The sequence below is a fragment of the Oncorhynchus gorbuscha genome, linkage group LG21 (genome assembly GCF_021184085.1).
Source record: "Oncorhynchus gorbuscha isolate QuinsamMale2020 ecotype Even-year linkage group LG21, OgorEven_v1.0, whole genome shotgun sequence".
Lineage (NCBI taxonomy): Eukaryota > Metazoa > Chordata > Actinopteri > Salmoniformes > Salmonidae > Oncorhynchus > Oncorhynchus gorbuscha.
In genome coordinates this window covers 36,872,960-36,893,078 of record NC_060193.1, presented here as the reverse complement: position 1 = coordinate 36,893,078, position 20,119 = coordinate 36,872,960, and the positions used below count along the sequence as shown (strand labels likewise).

General features: G+C 46.0%; 1 protein-coding gene across 4 annotated transcripts in view; it reads left to right on the top strand.

The window, feature by feature from the left end:
• Positions 1 to 20,119, top strand: part of rbm39a (RNA binding motif protein 39a) — a 68,889-nt gene that overhangs the window by 26,892 nt on the left and 21,878 nt on the right. For all 4 annotated transcript variants that reach the window (XM_046318338.1, XM_046318340.1, XM_046318337.1 and 1 more), the window contains 3 exons: positions 15,669 to 15,806; positions 17,441 to 17,506; positions 19,462 to 19,666. In XM_046318338.1, the coding sequence (XP_046174294.1) occupies positions 15,669 to 15,806; positions 17,441 to 17,506; positions 19,462 to 19,666 (409 nt within the window). The remainder of the gene's footprint in view (positions 1 to 15,668; positions 15,807 to 17,440; positions 17,507 to 19,461; positions 19,667 to 20,119) is intronic.

Here is a 20,119-nt window from a genome sequence, read left to right as displayed (position 1 = left end):
TTGGGGGCCTAAAGTTTTAGGAGGGCAGTTCTTACACAGTATGAAATCAGTGTCTTGTTTGTAAATAATGCATGGGACAGTATTGTAGGATTTGGCTATACCGACATCTATGGTTAGCATAATTGTGTTTGTCAAACAGGTAGGCCTACCACGTTTTTGAATAGGAAGAAATAGGCTCAAATTCTATATGTAATTCTATGATTAGGCCCATAAAAAATGTTGGTGCGCGCGTGCACATATAGCGGGCATAAAATAATTTTACTTTAACCCCTGTATCGGAAAGTTACAATGTTTCAATCACTGTGCAGCCAACTGCCTATAGTAGGTAACAGTTTATTTCTAATAAAGACACCTGTTATCACACATGGCACGACCCCACCCTTGTTACAATTAGAATAAAAATAACATATTATCATTTAATAATCCTGTAGAACTGTAAAAAGAGTGAGATCCTTTGAACTTTGGAAACAAGTGCTTTCGTAAATGCATGGCGGGCCTCGTTTTGCTGGAGCAGTGTAAAATATTTTTTTTGTCAATGACCCAGCCTTAACTAATTTTGTTTATTTACATATCGAATTGGATTGTCCAACATTTAAATTTCATAATTTCTTCATTTTGTGGCCCACATAGTGGCCTCTTCCGTCTGCTGTTGTGCTGCATTTCAGTCAGCAATGTTTTGTCTTGGTAGCTTCTCCATGGTCCTTAAATCAAATCAAAGATACCCAGCATTTCCACATTCAGCCTGTCGGTGGTCCCATGTAGCGCAATGTTCTGGGTGGCCATTACGCGTATCAGGGCTATGAGCCTCTGCAGCACCTGCTGCCAATGGAGAGTCTCTCCGTCAATAGCCCATTGGGATTGGGCATTGATAGTTTGCTTGGACACTAGCCTGTTCTCCAGCATTTTGCTTGGAATAAATGAGCCATGGTCTCTCCACTCTCACCCCGTTTCCCATCCTCCTATTGTAGTGGGCCACCGAAAATATTTGTTTTATCTCTTGGGAAATTCCCCACCTTATTCTGATATTGCCCAGCATGCACTAAAATGTCCCGTAAAGATCCATTCATATCTTTTGGCCACTCCCCGGGATCGTTTATGTTTCTTGTCTGGGAGTTGGATTTAGCAATAGCAGCACCACTGTCATCGGGGACGTAGAAAGACAAATCTGAGTCCGTGTCCCAGATAGTAGGGTCTCCGCTGGCATTGTTTGGAGGTGTGGTCAACTGGTGCGACAACCTATTCTTGTCCACCCAGAGAGCAGTCATCATAGGTGGAAATGGATGGCTCGGAATCCTCCGGTTCGCCCTCTTTGCTGCTAGAACTAGCGAATGGGGGCTCGTCTGTCTCTGAATTTATGTCTTTGGAGACTTGTTCTCCACAATGGCTTAATGGACATTGCTGCACGCTTATACATTTCAGCATTTCTTTTGCTCAGAGATTGTGCCTCTTCTCTCATTATTTCTACAATATTTTTGATATATATTTGCTTCCTGATAGTTTTTGTCTCTTAGACATGGTAGTAAATTTGGTTGCAAATCTCTGAACTTCGGGAGAAGCGGGAATGGGAACTGCAGCAACAGCTATGAGCTGGTTGCGTGGGTACCGCTGGCGGTGTAGTAGCCGATCAGGGGTACCGGAGGGCAGCAGCCAATTTCCAAATTGCCGCCCCAAATTCAAGTGACCGCTTCAAATCAAATTGTATTTGTCACGTGCTGAAAACAACCTTACAGTGAAATGCTTACTTACAAGCCCTTAACCAACAATGCAGTTTTCAGAAAATACTTAATAAAATAAGAAATGAAAGTAACAAATAATTAAAGAGCACCAGTAAAATAACAATAGCGAGGCTATATACAAGGGGTACTGGTACATGTGGGGGCACCGGTTAGTCGAGGTAAGATGTACATGTAGGTAGAGTATTTAAAGTCACAATGCATAGATACTAAACAGAGAGCGGCGTAAAAGAGGGGTTGGCAATGCAAATATTCTGGGTAGCCATTTGATTAGGTGTTCAGGAGTCTTGTGGCTTGGGGTTAGAAGCTGATTAGAAGCCTCTTGAACCGAGACTTGACGTTCTGGTACCGCTTGCCATGCGGTAGCAGAGAGAACAGTCTATGTCTAGGGTGGCTGGAGTCTTCGACAGTTTTTAGGGTCTTCCTCTGACACCGCCTAGTATAGAGGTCCTGGATGGCAGGAAGCTTGGCCCCAATGATGTACTGGGCCGTACGCACTACCCTCTGTAGTGTCTTGCTGTCGGATGATGATGCAATCAGTCAGGATGCTCTCGATGGTGCAGCTGTAGAACCTTTTTAGGATCCATTGCCAAATCTTTTCAGTCTTCTGAGGGGGAATAGGTTTTGTCGTGCCCTTTTCATGACTGTCTTGGTGTGCTTGGACCATGTTAGTTTGTTGGTGATGTAGACACCAAGGAACTTGAAGCTCTTCACCTGCTCCTCAAATCAAATCAAATTGTATTTGTCACATACACATGGTTAGCAGATGTTAATGCAAGTGTAGCGAAATGCTTGTGCTTCTAGTTCCGACAATGCAGTGATAACCAACAAGTAATCTAACTAACAATTCCAAAACTACTGTCTTATACACAGTGTAAGGGGATAAGGAATATGTACATAAGGATATATGAATGAGTGATGGTACAGAGCAGCATACAGTAGATGGTATCGAGTACAGTATATACATATGAGATGAGTGTGTAGACAAAGTAAACAAAGTGGCATAGTTAAAGTGGCTAGTGATACATGTATTACATAAGGATGCAGTCGATGATGTAGAGTACAGTATATACATATGCATATGAGATGAATAATGTAGGTAAGTAACATTATATAAGGTAGCATTGTTTAAAGTGGCTAGTGATATATTTACATCATTTCCCATCAATTCCCATTATTAAAGTGGCTGGAGTTGGGTCAGTGTCAATGACAGTGTGTTGGCAGCAGCCACTCAATGTTAGTGGTGGCTGTTTAACAATCTGATGGCCTTGAGATAGAAGCTGATTTTCAGTCTCTCGGTCCCAGCTTTGATGCACCTGTACTGACCTCGCCTTCTGGATGATAGCGGGGTGAACAGGCAGTGGTTCGGGTGGTTGATGTCCTTGATGATCTTTATGGCCTTCCTGTAACATCGGGTGGTGTAGGTGTCCTGGAGGGCAGGTAGCTTGCCCCCGGTGATGCGTTGTGCAGTCCTCACTACCCTCTGGAGAGCCTTACGGTTGAGGGCGGAGCAGTTGCCGTACCAGGCGGTGATACAGCCCGCCAGGATGCTCTCGATTGTGCATCTGTAGAAGTTTGTGAGTGCTTTTGGTGACAAGCCAAATTTCTTCAGCCTCCTGAGGTTGAAGAGGCGCTGCTGCGCCTTCTTCACGACGCTGTCAGTGTGAGTGGACCAATTCAGTTTGTCTGTGATGTGTATGCCGAGGAACTTAAAACTTGCTACCCTCTCCACTACTGTTTCATCGATGTGGATAGGGGGGTGTTCCCTCTGCTGTTTCCTGAAGTCCACAATCATCTCCTTAGTTTTGTTGACGTTGAGTGCGAGGTTATTTTCCTGACACCACACTCCGAGGGCCCTCACCTCCTCCCTGTAGGCCGTCTCGTCGTTGTTGGTAATCAAGCCTACCACTGTTGTGTCGTCCGCAAACTTGATGATTGAGTTGGAGGCGTGCGTGGCCACGGAGTCGTGGGTGAACAGGGAGTACATGAGAGGGCTCAGAACGCACCCTTGTGGGGCCCCCGTGTTGAGGATCAGCGGGGAGGAGATGTTGTTGCCTACCCTCACCACCTGGGGGCGGCCCGTCAGGAAGTCCAGTACCCAGTTGCACAGGGCGGGGTCGAGACCCAGGGTCTCGAGCTTGATGACGAGCTTGGAGGGTACTATGGTGTTGAATGCCGAACTGTAGTCGATGAACAGCATTCTCACATAGGTATTCCTCTTGTCCAGGTGGGTTAGGGCAGTGTGCAGTGTGGTTGAGATTGCATCGTCTGTGGACCTATTTGGGCGGTAAGCAAATTGGAGTGGGTCTAGGGTGTCAGGTAGGGTGGAGGTGATATGGTCCTTGACTAGTCTCTCAAAGCACTTCATGATGACGGAAGTGAGTGCTACGGGGCGGTAGTCGTTTAGTTTAAAAAAAAAATGTTTAGTTTATTTTATTTTTACAGGGACAGTGCACATTAATCAACGTTTCAGTAAAAGTGCCGGTTTTAGCCAGCCGGCTAATTTTCAACCGCAGTCCCTGGGCAGGTTATTAAACAATTACAATATAGACAATAGCACCATAGACATAGCAACATAGGACAAGCAAGACATAGCATACAGACAGAGCAACATAGAACAAAAAGCAGCAAGACAAAATTCATAAAAGCAACAAAGTGTTTCCACACCTCACAAGCTACAGACAACAGACAACATGGAAAGCGGCAACACACAGCTAGGGACCATGTTCACAAATCTGATTGACCTTTAGCCAGGTCTTCAAGCATTTTGTGAAAGTGTGATATGTGGTGCAGTTATGTGTGTCTGATGGCAGTGTATTCCAGACATGGGAAGCTCTCACAGAGAATGCAGATTTACTAAAGGTGCTTTTACTTAGGGGAACTATACAGTCACCTCTCATGGCAGACCTTGTGGATCTGCTGCCATATGTCTGGGTTTTCTGTTTAACAAAAATATTGAGTGGAGGGGGAGCCAGGCCATTAAGGATCTTGAATACAAGACATGCGTCGGTGTATTGCACAAGATTTTCCCAACTCAAGATCTCATGCTTTCTAAGGATGTGACAATGATGATTGCTATTGGGCTTCCTATCAAGCACTTTGAGAGCCTGTTTGTAGACAGACTGAATAGGTTTTAATGTTGTACAGCAAGCTTGGGCCCAACTAGTCAAGCAGTATGTTAAGTGGGGGAGTATCATAGAATTGAAGTACAGTTTTGATACCACCTGGAGCTTCTCCCCTGACACATAGACATCTGGCTCAGTAGCATCTGTTGCCCTCTTTGTGAAGAACATGCAAACAGTTTTTCTCACATTGAGATGCAAACACGAGTCACTGAGCCACTTTGTAACCTGGACCATTACAGTAGTGAGTTCTTGTGCATCTTGTTGTTTGCTCTTTGCATGCACATATATCACTGTATCATCTGCATACATTTGAACTTCAGACCCAGTACAGACAGAAGGCAGATCATTAATGTACAGGCTGAACAGGAGGGGCCCCAGTATTGACCCTTGGGGCACGCCCACATCATAGCTACGAGTGGGCGACAGCTCATTGCTCACTCTGACACACTGAGTTCTGCCTTCAAGGTATGATTTCATCCATCTCAAGGCATCAGGGGAAAAGTTGAACTTACACAATTTTGTGATGAGAATCTCATGGTTAACAGTATCAAAAGCCTTCCTTAGGTCCATAAACACAGCCCCAACAGCACCCCCTTTGTCCATCTTGGACTTCACATTTTCCAGAAGAAAGCAGTTGGCCGTTTCTGTGGAGTGTTTCGCTCTGAAGCCAAACTGCATGGAGTGTAATATGAAGGGGCTGTTGTTGAGGTGGGCAATCAGTTGTTCTGCTACACACTTTTCAACAACCTTTGACACCACAGGCAGGGTCGCCTGATTTAAAGATGGCCGTTATTATGGCCGACTTCCATACCCTTGGAAACACACCGAGACCAATAGATGTGTTGGTGACCTTAGTAATGGGGCCAATGAGTGACTCTTTGTAGTTTTTAAGAAAGGTAGAGTCCATCCCAAACACATCTTTGCTTTAGAGTTCTTTAGTGAGCTAATCACCTTGTTCACCTTTGACTCAGAAACCTCCCTTATGATGAAGACAGGTTGAGTATCATTCACTAGCACTGAGCCCAAGAAATCAGTGGAGGGGTTCTGTGTCAGTAACCTGACAGTCAATAAAGTAGGAATTGAAGGCTGTTGCTATTTCAACTGCATCCTGTGTTAGATTGTTATTCACCATGATTTCTAGTCTTTTTGCAGTGTTACTATGGTCTTTCCCTGTTAACTTTTTTAGATTCTCCCATATCAATTTAGAATTTCCCTTTGCTTCACCAATTATGTTAATAAAAAAGTTTGCCTTGGCCTGTCTGATTTCTTTTATCACCTTATTTCTCAACATGGTAAACCTACGTCTGTCATGCTCTAATTTAGATTTTAGAGTTTAGCTCAGTTACCTTAGCTTTCTTGGGAACAGGAACAATGGTGGCCCTCTTGAAGCATGTGGGAACAGCACACTGGTATAGGGATTGATTGAATATGTCCGTAAACACACCGGCCAGCTGGTCTGCGCGTGCTCTGAGGGCGCGGCTGGGGATGCCGTCTGGGCCTGCAGCCTTGCGAGGGTTAACACGTTTAAATGTCTTACTCACCTCGGCTGCAGTGAAGGAGAGACCGCATGTTTTCGTTGCAGGCCGTGTCAGTGGCACTGTATTGTCCTCAAAGCGGGCAAAAAAGTTATTTAGTCTGCCTGGGAGCAAGACATCCTGGTCCGTGACTGGACTGGGTTTCTTCTTGTAGTCCGTGATTGACTGTAGACCCTGCCACATGCCTCTTGTGTCTGAGCCATTGAATTGAGATTCCACTTTGTCTCTGTACTGACGCTTAGCTTGTTTAATAGCCTTGCGGAGGGAATAGCTGCATTGTTTATATTCGGTCATGTTACCAGACACCTTGCCCTAATTAAAAGCAGTGGTTCGCGCTTTCAGTTTCACGCGAATGCTGCCACCAATCCACGGTTTCTGGTTTGGGAATGTTTTTTTCGTTGCTATGGGAACGACATATTCGACACACGTTCTAATGAACTCGCACACCGAATCAGCGTATTCGTCAATATTTTCATCTGATGCAATACGAAACATATCCCAGTCCACGTGATGGAAGCAGTCTTGGAGTGTGGAATCAGCTTGGTCTGACCAGCGTTGGACAGACCTCAGCGTGGGAGCCTCTTGTTTTAGCTTCTGCCTGTAGGCAGGGATCAGCAAAATGGAGTCGTGGTCAACATTCCCGAAAGGGGGGGCGGGGCAGGGCCTTATATGGGTCGCGGAAGTTAGAGTAACAATGATCCAAGGTTTTACCACCCCTGGTTGCGCAATCGATATGCTGATAAAATTTAGGGAGTCTTGTTTTCAGATTAGCTTTGTTAAAATCCCCAGCTACAATGAATGCAGCCTCCGGATAAATGGTTTCCAGTTTGCAAAGAGTTAAATAAAGTTCGTTCAGAGCCATCGATGTGTCTGCTTGGGGGGGGGGGGGGGATATATACAGCTGTGATTATAATCGAAGAGAATTCTCTTGGAAGATAATGCGGTCTACATTTGATTGTGAGGAATTCTAAATCAGGTGAACAGAAGGATTTGAGTTCCTGTATGTTTCCTTCATCACACCACTACAGTCCAGTCGAGGAGAAATGGGGCGTGCTCAATCATTTATTTTGTCTTGATCACGTTGAGGGCGAGGTTGTTGTCCTGGCACCACAAAGCTAGGTCTCTGTCTCGTTGTTGTCAGTGATTAGGCAAGTCGGTTGGTCCTTCTGTAGCTCAGTTGGTAGAGCATGGCGCTTGTAACGCCAGGGTAGTGGGTTCGATTCCCGGGACCACCCATACGTAGAATGTATGCACACATGACTGTAAGTCGCTTTGGATAAAAGCGTCTGCTAAATGGCATTTATTATTATTATTATTATTATTATATTATTAAGAACAAATTCTTATTTACAATGACTGCCTAGGAACAGTGGGATAACTGCCTTGCTCAGGGACAGAGCGACAGATTTTTACCTTGGCAGCTCGGGGATTCGATCTTGCAACCTTACGGTTAGGCTACCTGCCGCCCCAACTTAATGATGGTGTTGGAGTCGTGCCTGGCTGTGCAGTCATGAGTGAACAGGGAGTACTGGAGGGGACTGAGCACGCACCCCTGAGCGGCCCCATCAGCTTGGAGGATGTGTTGTTACACTTACCACCTGGGGATGGCCCGTCAGGAAGTCCAGGATCCAGTATCCAGTTGCAGAGGGAGGTGTTTAGTCCCAGGGTCCTTAACTTATGAGCTTTGAGGGCACTATGCTGTTGAACGCTGAGCCGTAGTCAATGAATAGCATTCTCACGTAGGTGTTCCTTTTGTCCAGGTGTGAAAGGGCATTACGGAGTGCAATAGAGATTGCATCATCTGTGGATCTGTTGGGGCGGTATGCAAATTGTAGTATGTCTAGGGTTTCTGGAATAATGGTGTTGATGTGAGCTATGACCAGCCTTGCAAAGCACTTCATGGCCACAGATATAAGTGCTACGGGTCGGTAGTCATTTAGGCAGGCTACCTTAGTCCCTGTGCCCAATAACATTATGGTGGCTGCTTGAAATATGTTGGTATTACAGACTCAGACATGGCGAGGTTGAAAATGTCAGTGAAGACACTTGCCAATTGGTCAGCGCATGCTTGGAGTACACGTCCTGGTAATCCATCTGGTCCTGCGGCCTTTTGAATGTTGACCTGTTTAATCAATAAAGTAAAAATTTGACGTACGTATCTGATCATCGTGCTTATTACTGGCAGATACAGATGTCAGAATCTCCTTTAAAGAGCCACAGGATGGCGGTTCCTTACTAGAAAATCAACCATTATAAACTGATTTAAATGAATTAGTATTGATTAACAAAACATTTGTTGATGATCCTCGGATTCTATGGGGCGCCATCAAAGGTTTTAATAAAAACAACGCAAATGCATTTGCATCTGGGCTGAATAAATCACAGCTAAAGAAGATATCAGAATTGGAAAAGTTGTTAACAACGTTAGAGCGTTCTCAACAAACACTTTTTTGGATTAGGTAGCTACTACTCTCTTCAAATTCGTGTCAGAACTAACTCTATTAATAAGACAGAGCGAAATTGCTATCCATCGAGTTGGACTCGCAGTAATGATCATGTCATGTTTGTCATTTATTATCATGTCTTGTCCCTGTGCTCCCCATTCTATTCGTTTCCCTCTGCTGGTCTTATTAGGTTCTTTCCCTCTTTCTATCCCTCTCTCTCCCCCTCCCTCTCTCACTCTCTCGCTCTCTCTTCTCTCTATCGTTCCGTTCCTGCTCCCAGCTGTTCCTATTCCCCTAATCATCATTTAGTCTTCCCACACCTGTTCCCGATCCTTTCCCCTGATTAGAGTCCCTATTTCTTCCTTTGTGTTCCGTTCCTGTCCTGTCGGTTCCTTGTTTAGAATTCACCGTGCTGTGATTGTGTATCGCCCTGTCCTGTCGTGTTTTTGCCTTCATCAGATGCTGCGTGTGAGCAGGTGTCTCTGTCAGCTACGGCCTGCGCCTACCCGAAGTGACCTGCAGTCTGTGGCCGCTTCTCCTGTTATTCCCTCTACAGACTAGAGGATTTCTGTTATTCCCTGTTTGGACATTTCCTGTTAAGGATTCAGGATTTGTCGTTTTCTGTTTGGACTTGAATAAACTCTGTTTCTGTTAAGTCGCTTTTGGGTCCTCTTTCACCTGCATGACAGAAGGAACCGACCAAGGAATGGACCCAGCGACTTCAGACGCTCGTTACACTGCCGTCGAGATCCAAGGAGCCATGCTCGGCAGACACGAGCAGGAATTGTCTGCTGCTCGCCATGCCGTGGAGAACCTGGCCGCTCAGGTTTCCGACCTCTCTGGACAGTTCCAGAGTCTACGTCTCGTGCCACCTGTTACTTCCTGGCCTGCCGAGCCTCCAGAACCTAGGGTTAATAACCCACCTTGCTACTCCGGGCAGCCCACTGAGTGCCGCTCCTTTCTCACGCAGTGTGAGATTGTGTTCTCTCTCCAACCCAACACATACACTAGAGAGAGAGCTCGGGTTGCTTACGTCATTTCACTCCTTACTGGCCGGGCTCGAGAATGGGGCACAGCTATCTGGGAGGCAAGGGCTGATTGCTCTAACAAGTTCCAGAACTTTAAAGAGGAGATGATTCGGGTTTTTGACCGTTCAGTTTTTGGTGGGGAGGCTTCTAGGGTCCTGGCTTCCTTATGCCAAGGTGAACGGTCCATAACGGATTATTCTATTGAGTTTCGCACTCTTGCTGCCTCTAGTGAGTGGAACGAGCCGGCGCTGCTCGCTCGTTTTCTGGAGGGACTCCACGCAGTGGTTAAGGATGAGATTCTCTCCCGGGAGGTTCCTTCAGATGTGGACTCTTTGATTGCTCTCGCCATCCGCATAGAACGACGGGTAGATCTTCGTCACCGGGCTCGTGGAAGAGAGCTCGCATCAACGGTGTTTCCCTGCTCCGCATCGCAACCATCTCCCTCCTCTGGCTTTGAGACTGAGCCCATGCAGCTGGGAGGGATTCGCATCTCGACTAAGGAGAGGGAACGGAGGATCACCAACCGCCTGTGCCTCTATTGCGGAGTTGCTGGACATTTTGTTAATTCATGTCCAGTAAAAGCCAGAGCTCATCTGTAAGCGGAGGGCTACAGGTGAGCGCAACTACTCAAGTCTCTCCATCAAAATCCTGTACTACTTTGTCGGTCCATCTACGCTGGACCGGTTCGGGTGCTACATGTAGTGCCTTGATAGACTCTGGGGCTGAGGGTTGTTTCATGGACGAAGCATGGGTTCGGAAACATGACATTCCTTTCAGAGAGTTAGAGAAGCCTACGCCCATGTTCGCCTTAGATGGTAGTCATCTTCCCAGTATCAGATTTGAGACACTACCTTTAACCCTCACAGTATCTGGTAACCACAGTGAGACTATTTCTTTTTTGATTTTCCGTTCACCGTTTACACCTGTTGTTTTGGGTCATCCCTGGCTAGTATGTCATAATCCTTCTATTAATTGGTCTAGTAATTCTATCCTATCCTGGAACGTTTCTTGTCATGTGAAGTGTTTAATGTCTGCCATCCCTCCCGTTTCTTCTGTCCCTACTTCTCAGGAGGAACCTGGCGATTTGACAGGAGTGCCGGAGGAATATCATGATCTGCGCACGGTCTTCAGTCGGTCCCGAGCCAACTCCCTTCCTCCTCACCGGTCGTATGATTGTAGTATTGATCTCCTTCCGGGGACCACTCCTCCTCGAGGTAGACTATACTCTCTGTCGGCTCCCGAACGTAAGGCTCTCGAGGATTATTTGTCTGTGTCTCTTGACGCCGGTACCATAGTGCCTTCTTCCTCTCCGGCCGGGGCGGGGTTCTTTTTGTTAAGAAGAAGGACGGTACTCTGCGCCCCTGCGTGGATTATCGAGGGCTGAATGACATAACGGTTAAGAATCGTTATCCGCTTCCCCTTATGTCATCAGCCTTCGAGATTCTGCAGGGAGCCAGGTGCTTTACTAAGTTGGACCTTCGTAACGCTTACCATCTCGTGCGCATCAGAGAGGGGGACGAGTGGAAAACGGCGTTTAACACTCCGTTAGGGCATTTTGAGTACCGGGTTCTGCCGTTCGGTCTCGCCAATGCGCCAGCTGTTTTTCAGGCATTAGTTAATGATGTTCTGAGAGACATGCTGAACATCTTTGTTTTTGTCTATCTTGACGATATCCTGATTTTTTCTCCGTCACTCGAGATTCATGTTCAGCACGTTCGACGTGTTCTACAGCGCCTTTTAGAGAATTGTCTCTACGTAAAGGCTGAGAAGTGCTCTTTTCATGTCTCCTCCGTTACTTTTCTCGGTTCCGTTATTTCCGCTGAAGGCATTCAGATGGATTCCGCTAAGGTCCAAGCTGTCAGTGATTGGCCCGTTCCAAGGTCACGTGTCGAGTTGCAGCGCTTTTTAGGTTTCGCTAATTTCTATCGGCGTTTCATTCGTAATTTCGGTCAAGTTGCTGCCCCTCTCACAGCTCTTACTTCTGTCAAGACGTGTTTTAAGTGGTCCGGTTCCGCCCAGGGAGCTTTTGATCTTCTAAAAGAACGTTTTACGTCCGCTCCTATCCTCGTTACTCCTGACGTCACTAGACAATTCATTGTCGAGGTTGACGCTTCAGAGGTAGGCGTGGGAGCCATTCTATCCCAGCGCTTCCAGTCTGACGATAAGGTTCATCCTTGCGCTTATTTTTCTCATCGCCTGTCGCCATCTGAGCGCAACTATGATGTGGGTAACCGTGAACTGCTCGCCATCCGCTTAGCCCTAGGCGAATGGCGACAGTGGTTGGAGGGGGCGACCGTTCCTTTTGTCGTTTGGACAGACCATAAGAACCTTGAGTACATCCGTTCTGCCAAACGACTTAATGCCCGTCAAGCTCGTTGGGCGTTGTTTTTCGCTCGTTTCGAGTTTGTGATTTCTTACCGTCCGGGTAGCAAGAACACCAAGCCTGATGCCTTATCCCGTCTGTTTAGTTCTTCTGTGGCTTCTACTGATCCCGAGGGATTCTTCCTTATGGGCGTGTTGTCGGGTTAACAGTCTGGGGAATTGAAAGACAGGTTAAGCAAGCACTCACGCACACTGCGTCGCCGCGCGCTTGTCCTAGTAACCTCCTTTTCGTTCCTGTTTCCACTCGTCTGGCTGTTCTTCAGTGGGCTCACTCTGCCAAGTTAGCTGGTCATCCCGGTGTTCGAGGCACTCTTGCGTCTATTCGCCAGCGCTTTTGGTGGCCGACTCAGGAGCGTGACACGCGCCGTTTCGTGGCTGCTTGTTCGGACTGCGCGCAGACTAAGTCGGGTAACTCTCCTCCTGCCGGTCGTCTCAGACCGCTCCCCATTCCTTCTCGACCATGGTCTCACATCGCCTTAGACTTCATTACCGGTCTGCCTTTGTCTGCGGGGAAGACTGTGATTCTTACGGTTGTCGATAGGTTCTCTAAGGCGGCACATTTCATTCCCCTCGCTAAACTTCCTTCCGCTAAGGAGACGGCACAAATCATTATTGAGAATGTATTCAGAATTCATGGCCTCCCGTTAGACGCCGTTTCAGACAGAGGCCCGCAATTCACGTCACAGTTTTGGAGGGAGTTCTGTCGTTTGATTGGTGCGTCCGTCAGTCTCTCTTCCGGGTTTCATCCCCAGTCTAACGGTCAAGCAGAGAGGGCCAATCAGACGATTGGTCGCATACTACGCAGCCTTTCTTTCAGAAACCCTGCGTCTTGGGCAGAACAGCTCCCCTGGGCAGAATACGCTCACAATTCGCTTCCTTCGTCTGCTACCGGGTTATCTCCGTTTCAGAGTAGTCTGGGTTACCAGCCTCCTCTGTTCTCATCCCAGCTTGCCGAGTCCAGCGTTCCCTCCGCTCAAGCGTTTGTCCAACGTTGTGAGCGCACCTGGAGGAGGGTGAGGTCTGCACTTTGCCGTTACAGGGCACAGACGGTGAGAGCCGCCAATAAACGCAGGATTAAGAGTCCAAGGTATTGTTGCGGCCAGAGAGTGTGGCTTTCCACTCGCAACCTTCCTCTTACGACAGCTTCTCGTAAGTTGACTCCGCGGTTCATTGGTCCGTTCCGTGTCTCCCAGGTCGTCAATCCTGTCGCTGTGCGACTGCTTCTTCCGCGACATCTTCGTCGCGTCCATCCTGTCTTCCATGTCTCCTGTGTTAAGCCCTTTCTTCGCACCCCGTTCGTCTTCCCTCCCCCTCCCGTCCTTGTCGAGAGCGCACCTATTTACAAGGTACATAAGATCATGGACATGCGTTCTCGGGGACGGGGTCACCAATACTTAGTGGATTGGGAGGGTTACGGTCCTGAGGAGAGGAGTTGGGTTCCGTCTCGGGACGTGCTGGACCGTTCACTCATCGATGATTTCCTCCGTTGCCGCCAGGATTCCTCCTCGAGTGCGCCAGGAGGCGCTCGGTGAGTGGGGGGTACTGTCATGTTTGTCATTTATTATCATGTCTTGTCCCTGTGCTCCCCATTCTATTCGTTTCCCTCTGCTGGTCTTATTAGGTTCTTTCCCTCTTTCTATCCCTCTCTCTCCCCTCCCTCTCTCACTCTCTCGCTCTCTCTTCTCTCTATCGTTCCGTTCCTGCTCCCAGCTGTTCCTATTCCCCTAATCATCATTTAGTCTTCCCACACCTGTTCCCGATCCTTTCCCTGATTAGAGTCCCTATTTCTTCCTTTGTGTTCCGTTCCTGTCCTGTCGGTTCCTTGTTTAGAATTCACCGTGCTGTGATTGTGTATCGCCCTGTCCTGTCGTGTTTTTGCCTTCATCAGATGCTGCGTGTGAGCAGGTGTCTCTGTCAGCTACGGCCTGCGCCTACCCGAAGCGACCTGCAGTCTGTGGCCGCTTCTCCTGTTATTCCCCTCTACAGACTAGAGGATTTCTGTTATTCCCTGTTTGGACATTTCCTGTTAAGGATTCAGGATTTGTCGTTTTCTGTTTGGACTTGAATAAACTCTGTTTCTGTTAAGTCGCTTTTGGGTCCTCTTTCACCTGCATGACAGATCAATTAGCGGATATTGCAACTATTGAATCTGATTCGGGTGAATTTTCAACCAAAGATTTTCCCGTTTCGATAAAGAATACACCTCTTGTAAATCCACACCAAGCCAGATATATCTTTTAAAAATAATTAAGAACTCCTCTTCTCTCAACTGATGAAGCCGGTGTGCTAGGAGCCCAAATCTCTCTCTATGAACTCAAAAGGGCATTTGATAACATGAATAAAGGTAAATCACCTGGTTGTGACTGTATTCCTCTTGACGTCGATTTAAAATGTTGGGTTCAATTAGGTCCACTGTTACCTGAAATTATTATTATTATAGCAAATCGGAGAAGGGCCTTCGTCAGGGAGGTGACCAAGATCCCAGTGGTCACTCTGGCAGAGCTCCAGAGTTCCTCTGTGGAGATGGGAGAACCTTCCAGAAGGACAACCAACTCTGCAGCACTCCATCAATCAGGCCTTTAGGGTAGAGTGGCCAGACGGAAGCCACCCCTCAGTAAAAGGCACATGACAGCCTGCTTGGAATTTTCCAAAAGGCACCTAAAGACTCTCATACCATGAGAAACAAGATTCTTTGGTCTTATGAAACCAAGATTGAACTCTGACCTGAATGCCAAGCGCCACATCCCTTGGAAACCTGGCACCATCCCTGCGGGTCAATGGAAAGATGAATGGAGCAAAGTACATATAGATCTTTGATGAAAACCTGCTCAGGACCTCAGACTGGGGCGAAGGTTCACCTTCCAACAAGACAATGACCTTAAGCACACAGCCAAGACAACGCAGGAGTGGCTTCGGGACAAGTCTCTGAATGTCCTTGAGTGGCCCAGCCAGAGCCCGGACTTGAACCCGATCGAACATCTCTGGAGAGACCTGAAAAAAGCTGTGCAGCAATGCTCTCCATGCAACCTGACAGAGCTTGAGAGGATCTGTAGAGAAGAATAGGAGAAACTCCCCAAATACAGGTGTGCAAAGCTTGTAGCGTCATACCCAAGAAGACTCAAGGCTTTACTTGCTGCCAAAGGTGCTTCAACAATGGGTCTCAATACTTATGCAAATGTGAAAACTACAAAGCAAATAAAAACGTGTTTTCTTCCCCTATAATCAAAATATATTATACCTAATTAGCTTCAAATTTGAACTTGAATTTCTTAAATTTCTTATGATTAATTAATAAATTTATGATTAATCTCTGCGGTTAACTCTTTTCATTCTTTTTAAATAATTTGACAGCCTTTTATTTAAACAGCCTGAGGCAATCTGCACCGTTTCCCTACGTTCACTTTGTGTGTGCTTTCTCTAGGCTGAAAAAAACAGGGCTGCTGCCATGGCCAACAACCTGCAGAAGGGCAACGCTGGCCCAATGAGACTCTACGTCGGATCCTTACACTTTAACATCACAGAGGAGATGCTACGAGGAATATTTGAGCCCTTTGGAAAGGTAAGAGGCGTTGTACAATGTACCGTAGGCTTCGCATAAATGTCAACTTTGGGGAAGCTGTTTTTTCACATACTCCACAAAAATCACCTTTCTAATAACGCATTGCATGCATCCATCACATTTGCAGACTAACATAAGGTAAAATGCCTAATGTGATGAGTAGATTTGTGAACCGTATGCCAAGTCATTGTTATAAGTATATATAACTCAATGAATGTTTGCAAAAATTACTGTTCTGAACAGAATGCAGGTGAGCGATTGCAGGGGTTAAAATTCTCCATCACTGCAATAAAAATCTCTGGGGGGTGGTTTAGAGATGACATAACCTAATCCAGAAGCATGACTGTTCTACGAAATATATTCCCAAATATTTATCTTCTCTGTTAAACTGTGTGCACTGAACTGACATGCGTGACTGTTACTGACGAACAGCTCTTTGCGCAATACCAAGTGTCGGCTGGAGTGGTGTAAATCTCACCGCCTTTGGACTATGGAGCAGTGGAAACGTGTTCACTGGATGGTGATGAATCACGCTTCACCATCTGGCAGTCTGACAGAAGAATCTGGGTTTGACGGATGCCAGGAGAATGCTACCTGCCCCAATGCATAGTGCCAACTGTAAAGTTTGGCGGAGGAGGAATAGTGTTGTGGGGCTGTTTTTCATGGTTCGGCTAGGCCCCCAGTGAAGGGAAATCTTTATGCAACAGCATACAATGAAATTCTAGACGATTCTGTGTTTCCAACTTTGTGGCAACAGTTTGGGGACGGTCCGTTCCTGTTTTAGCATGACAATGCCCCCTTGTTCAAAGTGAGGTCCATACAGAACTGGCCTGAAGGGAGCCCTTACCTCAATCCCATCGTACACCTTTGGAATGAATTGGAATGCCAGCTGCGAGCCAGGCCTTATTGACACCACGATGTTCAGAAGAAGGGAATGAAATAGTCTATAATGTGGCGCTCAACCCAACTGTGTAGCCTACTGCAGCTAATTGCAAAGCAAATCAATGCCACTACTTTTAGTATTCAGGTAAGGATTTCCAGTGCTACTATTTTTGCCATGTAATGCTGTTATTAAAACAAAATCAGACAACCCCATAGTAGAGTAGTTGACCTATTTACATAGTCGGCTTGTTGTGTGTTCTGTAAGATATATTCCTCTCGAGGCGCATTCAAGTTGCGATAGGGAGGCGAACCTGCATTCTGACAAGCAGTTAATGCACAACAATTCTTAATAAATGTACAAAATGATCCTCTTTCCCTAAAAGCATGACCGTCATCATCACTTTCTTACATGGAAGGGGAGGTTAACCCTGCTCCGTGTGTTGCATTGAGCAAACCTAGAGCTGAGCAGAAGCGTTTATTAGGATATGCATGCAGGGCCTGGGAAAAATAAATATTTACCCATTTCATCCAATTCTATGTAATTTCACATGACAGGAGAAATTAGCATCTTTTTAATACCACAACATGACCGAAAAGACAGTCTACCCGACAAACTGAGATAAATAAAAACAACATTGACTTGAATGCAACCAATTGCGTAGTCCTTTAAAAAGAAGGGGGAGACAGATTGTAGGTCTACAACATATCAGTGCTATGTAGACTTTAATCTGTAATCCATTTCCTTCCACCAGATTGAGAGTATTCAGCTCATGATGGATAGTGAGACGGGGAGATCCAAAGGATATGGCTTCATCACTGTAAGTAGCACATTCAATCCAGTCAATGGATGCACACAATACTATGATTATTGTGAATACTCAGAATAATGAAATTGTTCGATTAAAATGTTTACATGCTTTGCAAGTAGAACAATTTCCCTTAAAATCCGATTTCCATGGACATATATTATAATCTGATGGGAAATAAACGTTATATCACAACGACCATATTGTTAATGACTGGGAATTCCCAGGTATCTCATTATACGATGTTATCACGATAAATTAGGTGCGGATACGATATATATTGTGATTCTATATGCATTTTAATTCTTTATGTACACTATTTATACAAAAGTATGTGGACACCCCTTCAAATTTGTTTATTTGGCTATTTCAGCCACACCCTGGCTGACAGTTGCACACGTGCAATCTCCATAGACAAACATTGGCAGTAGAATGGCCTTACTGAAGAGTTCATTGACTTCGAATATGGCACCGTCATAGGATGCCACCTTTCCAACAAGTTAGTTCGTCAAATTTCTGCCCTGCTAGACCTTCCCCGGTCAACTGTAAGTGCTGTTATTCTGAAGTGGAAACCTTTAGGAGCAACAACAGCTCCGACCGCGAAGTGGGAGACCATACAAGCTCACAGAACGGGGGTGCTGAAGCGTGTAGCGCATACACATTGTATGACCTTAGTTGCAACACTCACTAACGAGTTCTCAGACTGCCTCTGGAAGCAATGTCAGCACAATTTCTGTTCGTCAAGAGCTTAATGAAATGGGTTTCTATGGCCGGGCAGCCATACACAAGCCTAAGATCACCATGCGCAATGCCAAGTGTTGACTGGAGTGGAAACACGTTCTCTGGAGTGATGAATCACGCTTCACCATCTGGCAGTCCAACAGAAGAATCTGGGTTTGGCAGATGCCAGGAGAACGCTACATGCCCCAATGCATAGTGCCAACTGTAAAGTTTGGTGGAGGAGGAATAATAGTCTGGGGGCTGTTCTTCATGGTTCGGGCTAGGCCGCCAGCAAAGGGAAATATTTAAGATACAGAATACAATGACATTCTAGACTATTCTGTGCTTTCAACTTTGTGGCAACAGCTTGGGGAAGGCCCATTCCTGTTTAAGCATACCAATGCCCCTGTGCACAAAGCGAGGTCCATACAGAACTGGCCTGCACAGAGCCCTGACCTCAACCCCATCAAAGACCTTTGGAATGAATTGGAATGCCGGATGCGAGCCAGGCCTAATCGCCCAACATCAGTGCCGACCTCACTAATGCTTTTGTGGCTGAATGGAAGCAAATCCCCGCAGAATTGTTTCAAAATCTAGTGGAAAGCCTCCCCAGAAGAGTGGAGGCCATTATAGCAGCAACGGGGGACCAACTCCATATTAATGCCCATGATTTTGGAATGAGATGTTGGACAAGCAGGTGTCCACATACCTTCGTCATTGCAATTCAATACTGCAGTTGTATTGCCATTCAGTGTTCCGAACATATTGCTTGTGCTCATTGCGGTTAAACCATGTGCCAACAATATAAGCAAGAAAACATTGAATGTTGGGTTCAACTTGGCTTTCCATGGAATGCGTTCTGTTATAACATGATTAGCAACCGCTACTTGGACAGTGTGTTTGTGTCAGGAGAACTTTCCAGTATAAAAAAAAAATGACAATAATGCATGTAGTCCATTTTTAGAGCCCACATTATTCTGACATATTTTAGAATGTAGTAATAATGTGTTTGTCAATGCTTAATGCCATTGGGAAGACAATTCATTATTGTTATTGTAAATGCATACTTTTTTGCATGCATTTTTTGGGGGGAGTGCTTTTTCTATATTACTACAATTAAATATAAAATTGAGGTTCTTGAAAATGACAATTAAGTGCTTAAGAAACTCCTTGAATTTGACTCTTCAATGTCTTTATGAATCATGATTGGTGTGCATGTAAACATAGTCACTTCATTTTCTCTCCAGTTCTCAGACACAGAGTGTGCCAAGAAGGCTTTGGATCAGTTGAACGGCTTTGAGCTGGCTGGCCGGCCGATGAAGGTGGGCCATGTGACTGAGCGCACAGACGCCTCCAACGCCAGCTCCTTCCTGGACAACGACGAGCTGGAGAGGACAGGCATCGACCTGGGCACCACTGGGCGCCTGCAGCTCATGGCCAGACTGGCTGAAGGTAAAGCCAGAGAGAGCCCAGGGCCTGTATTCACAAAGAATTCTGAGGAATCATGTAAGGGATGGTTCATAATGTACAGAATGAGGATCTGCAAGGAAAGGGGGAGGGTCATGTCATGTAATTGATGAAAGCAATGTCAGCACAATAATAATTTCAACATTTCTCAGTGTTTTAGAATTAGTTGCTTATTAGGCCTGACGCTGCCCCTCATCTCTGATTCTGAGCTGAGCACGCAATATCAAGTGCACCTTTAGGTATTTAGTGTGGTGTCAATCAAATGATCCATAGGCTGTACGAAGTGCATGCTCAGAGAAGCAGAGAGCAAAGTAATATTTTGATGAAAATGAACTTAATTGAGTCATTTGCACTGCTGGTATGGAGTAAATAAAACGAGGCTGCATTACACACTACAATGGATATTCCAACCCTGAACCCGGACAGCTTTTTTTTTGT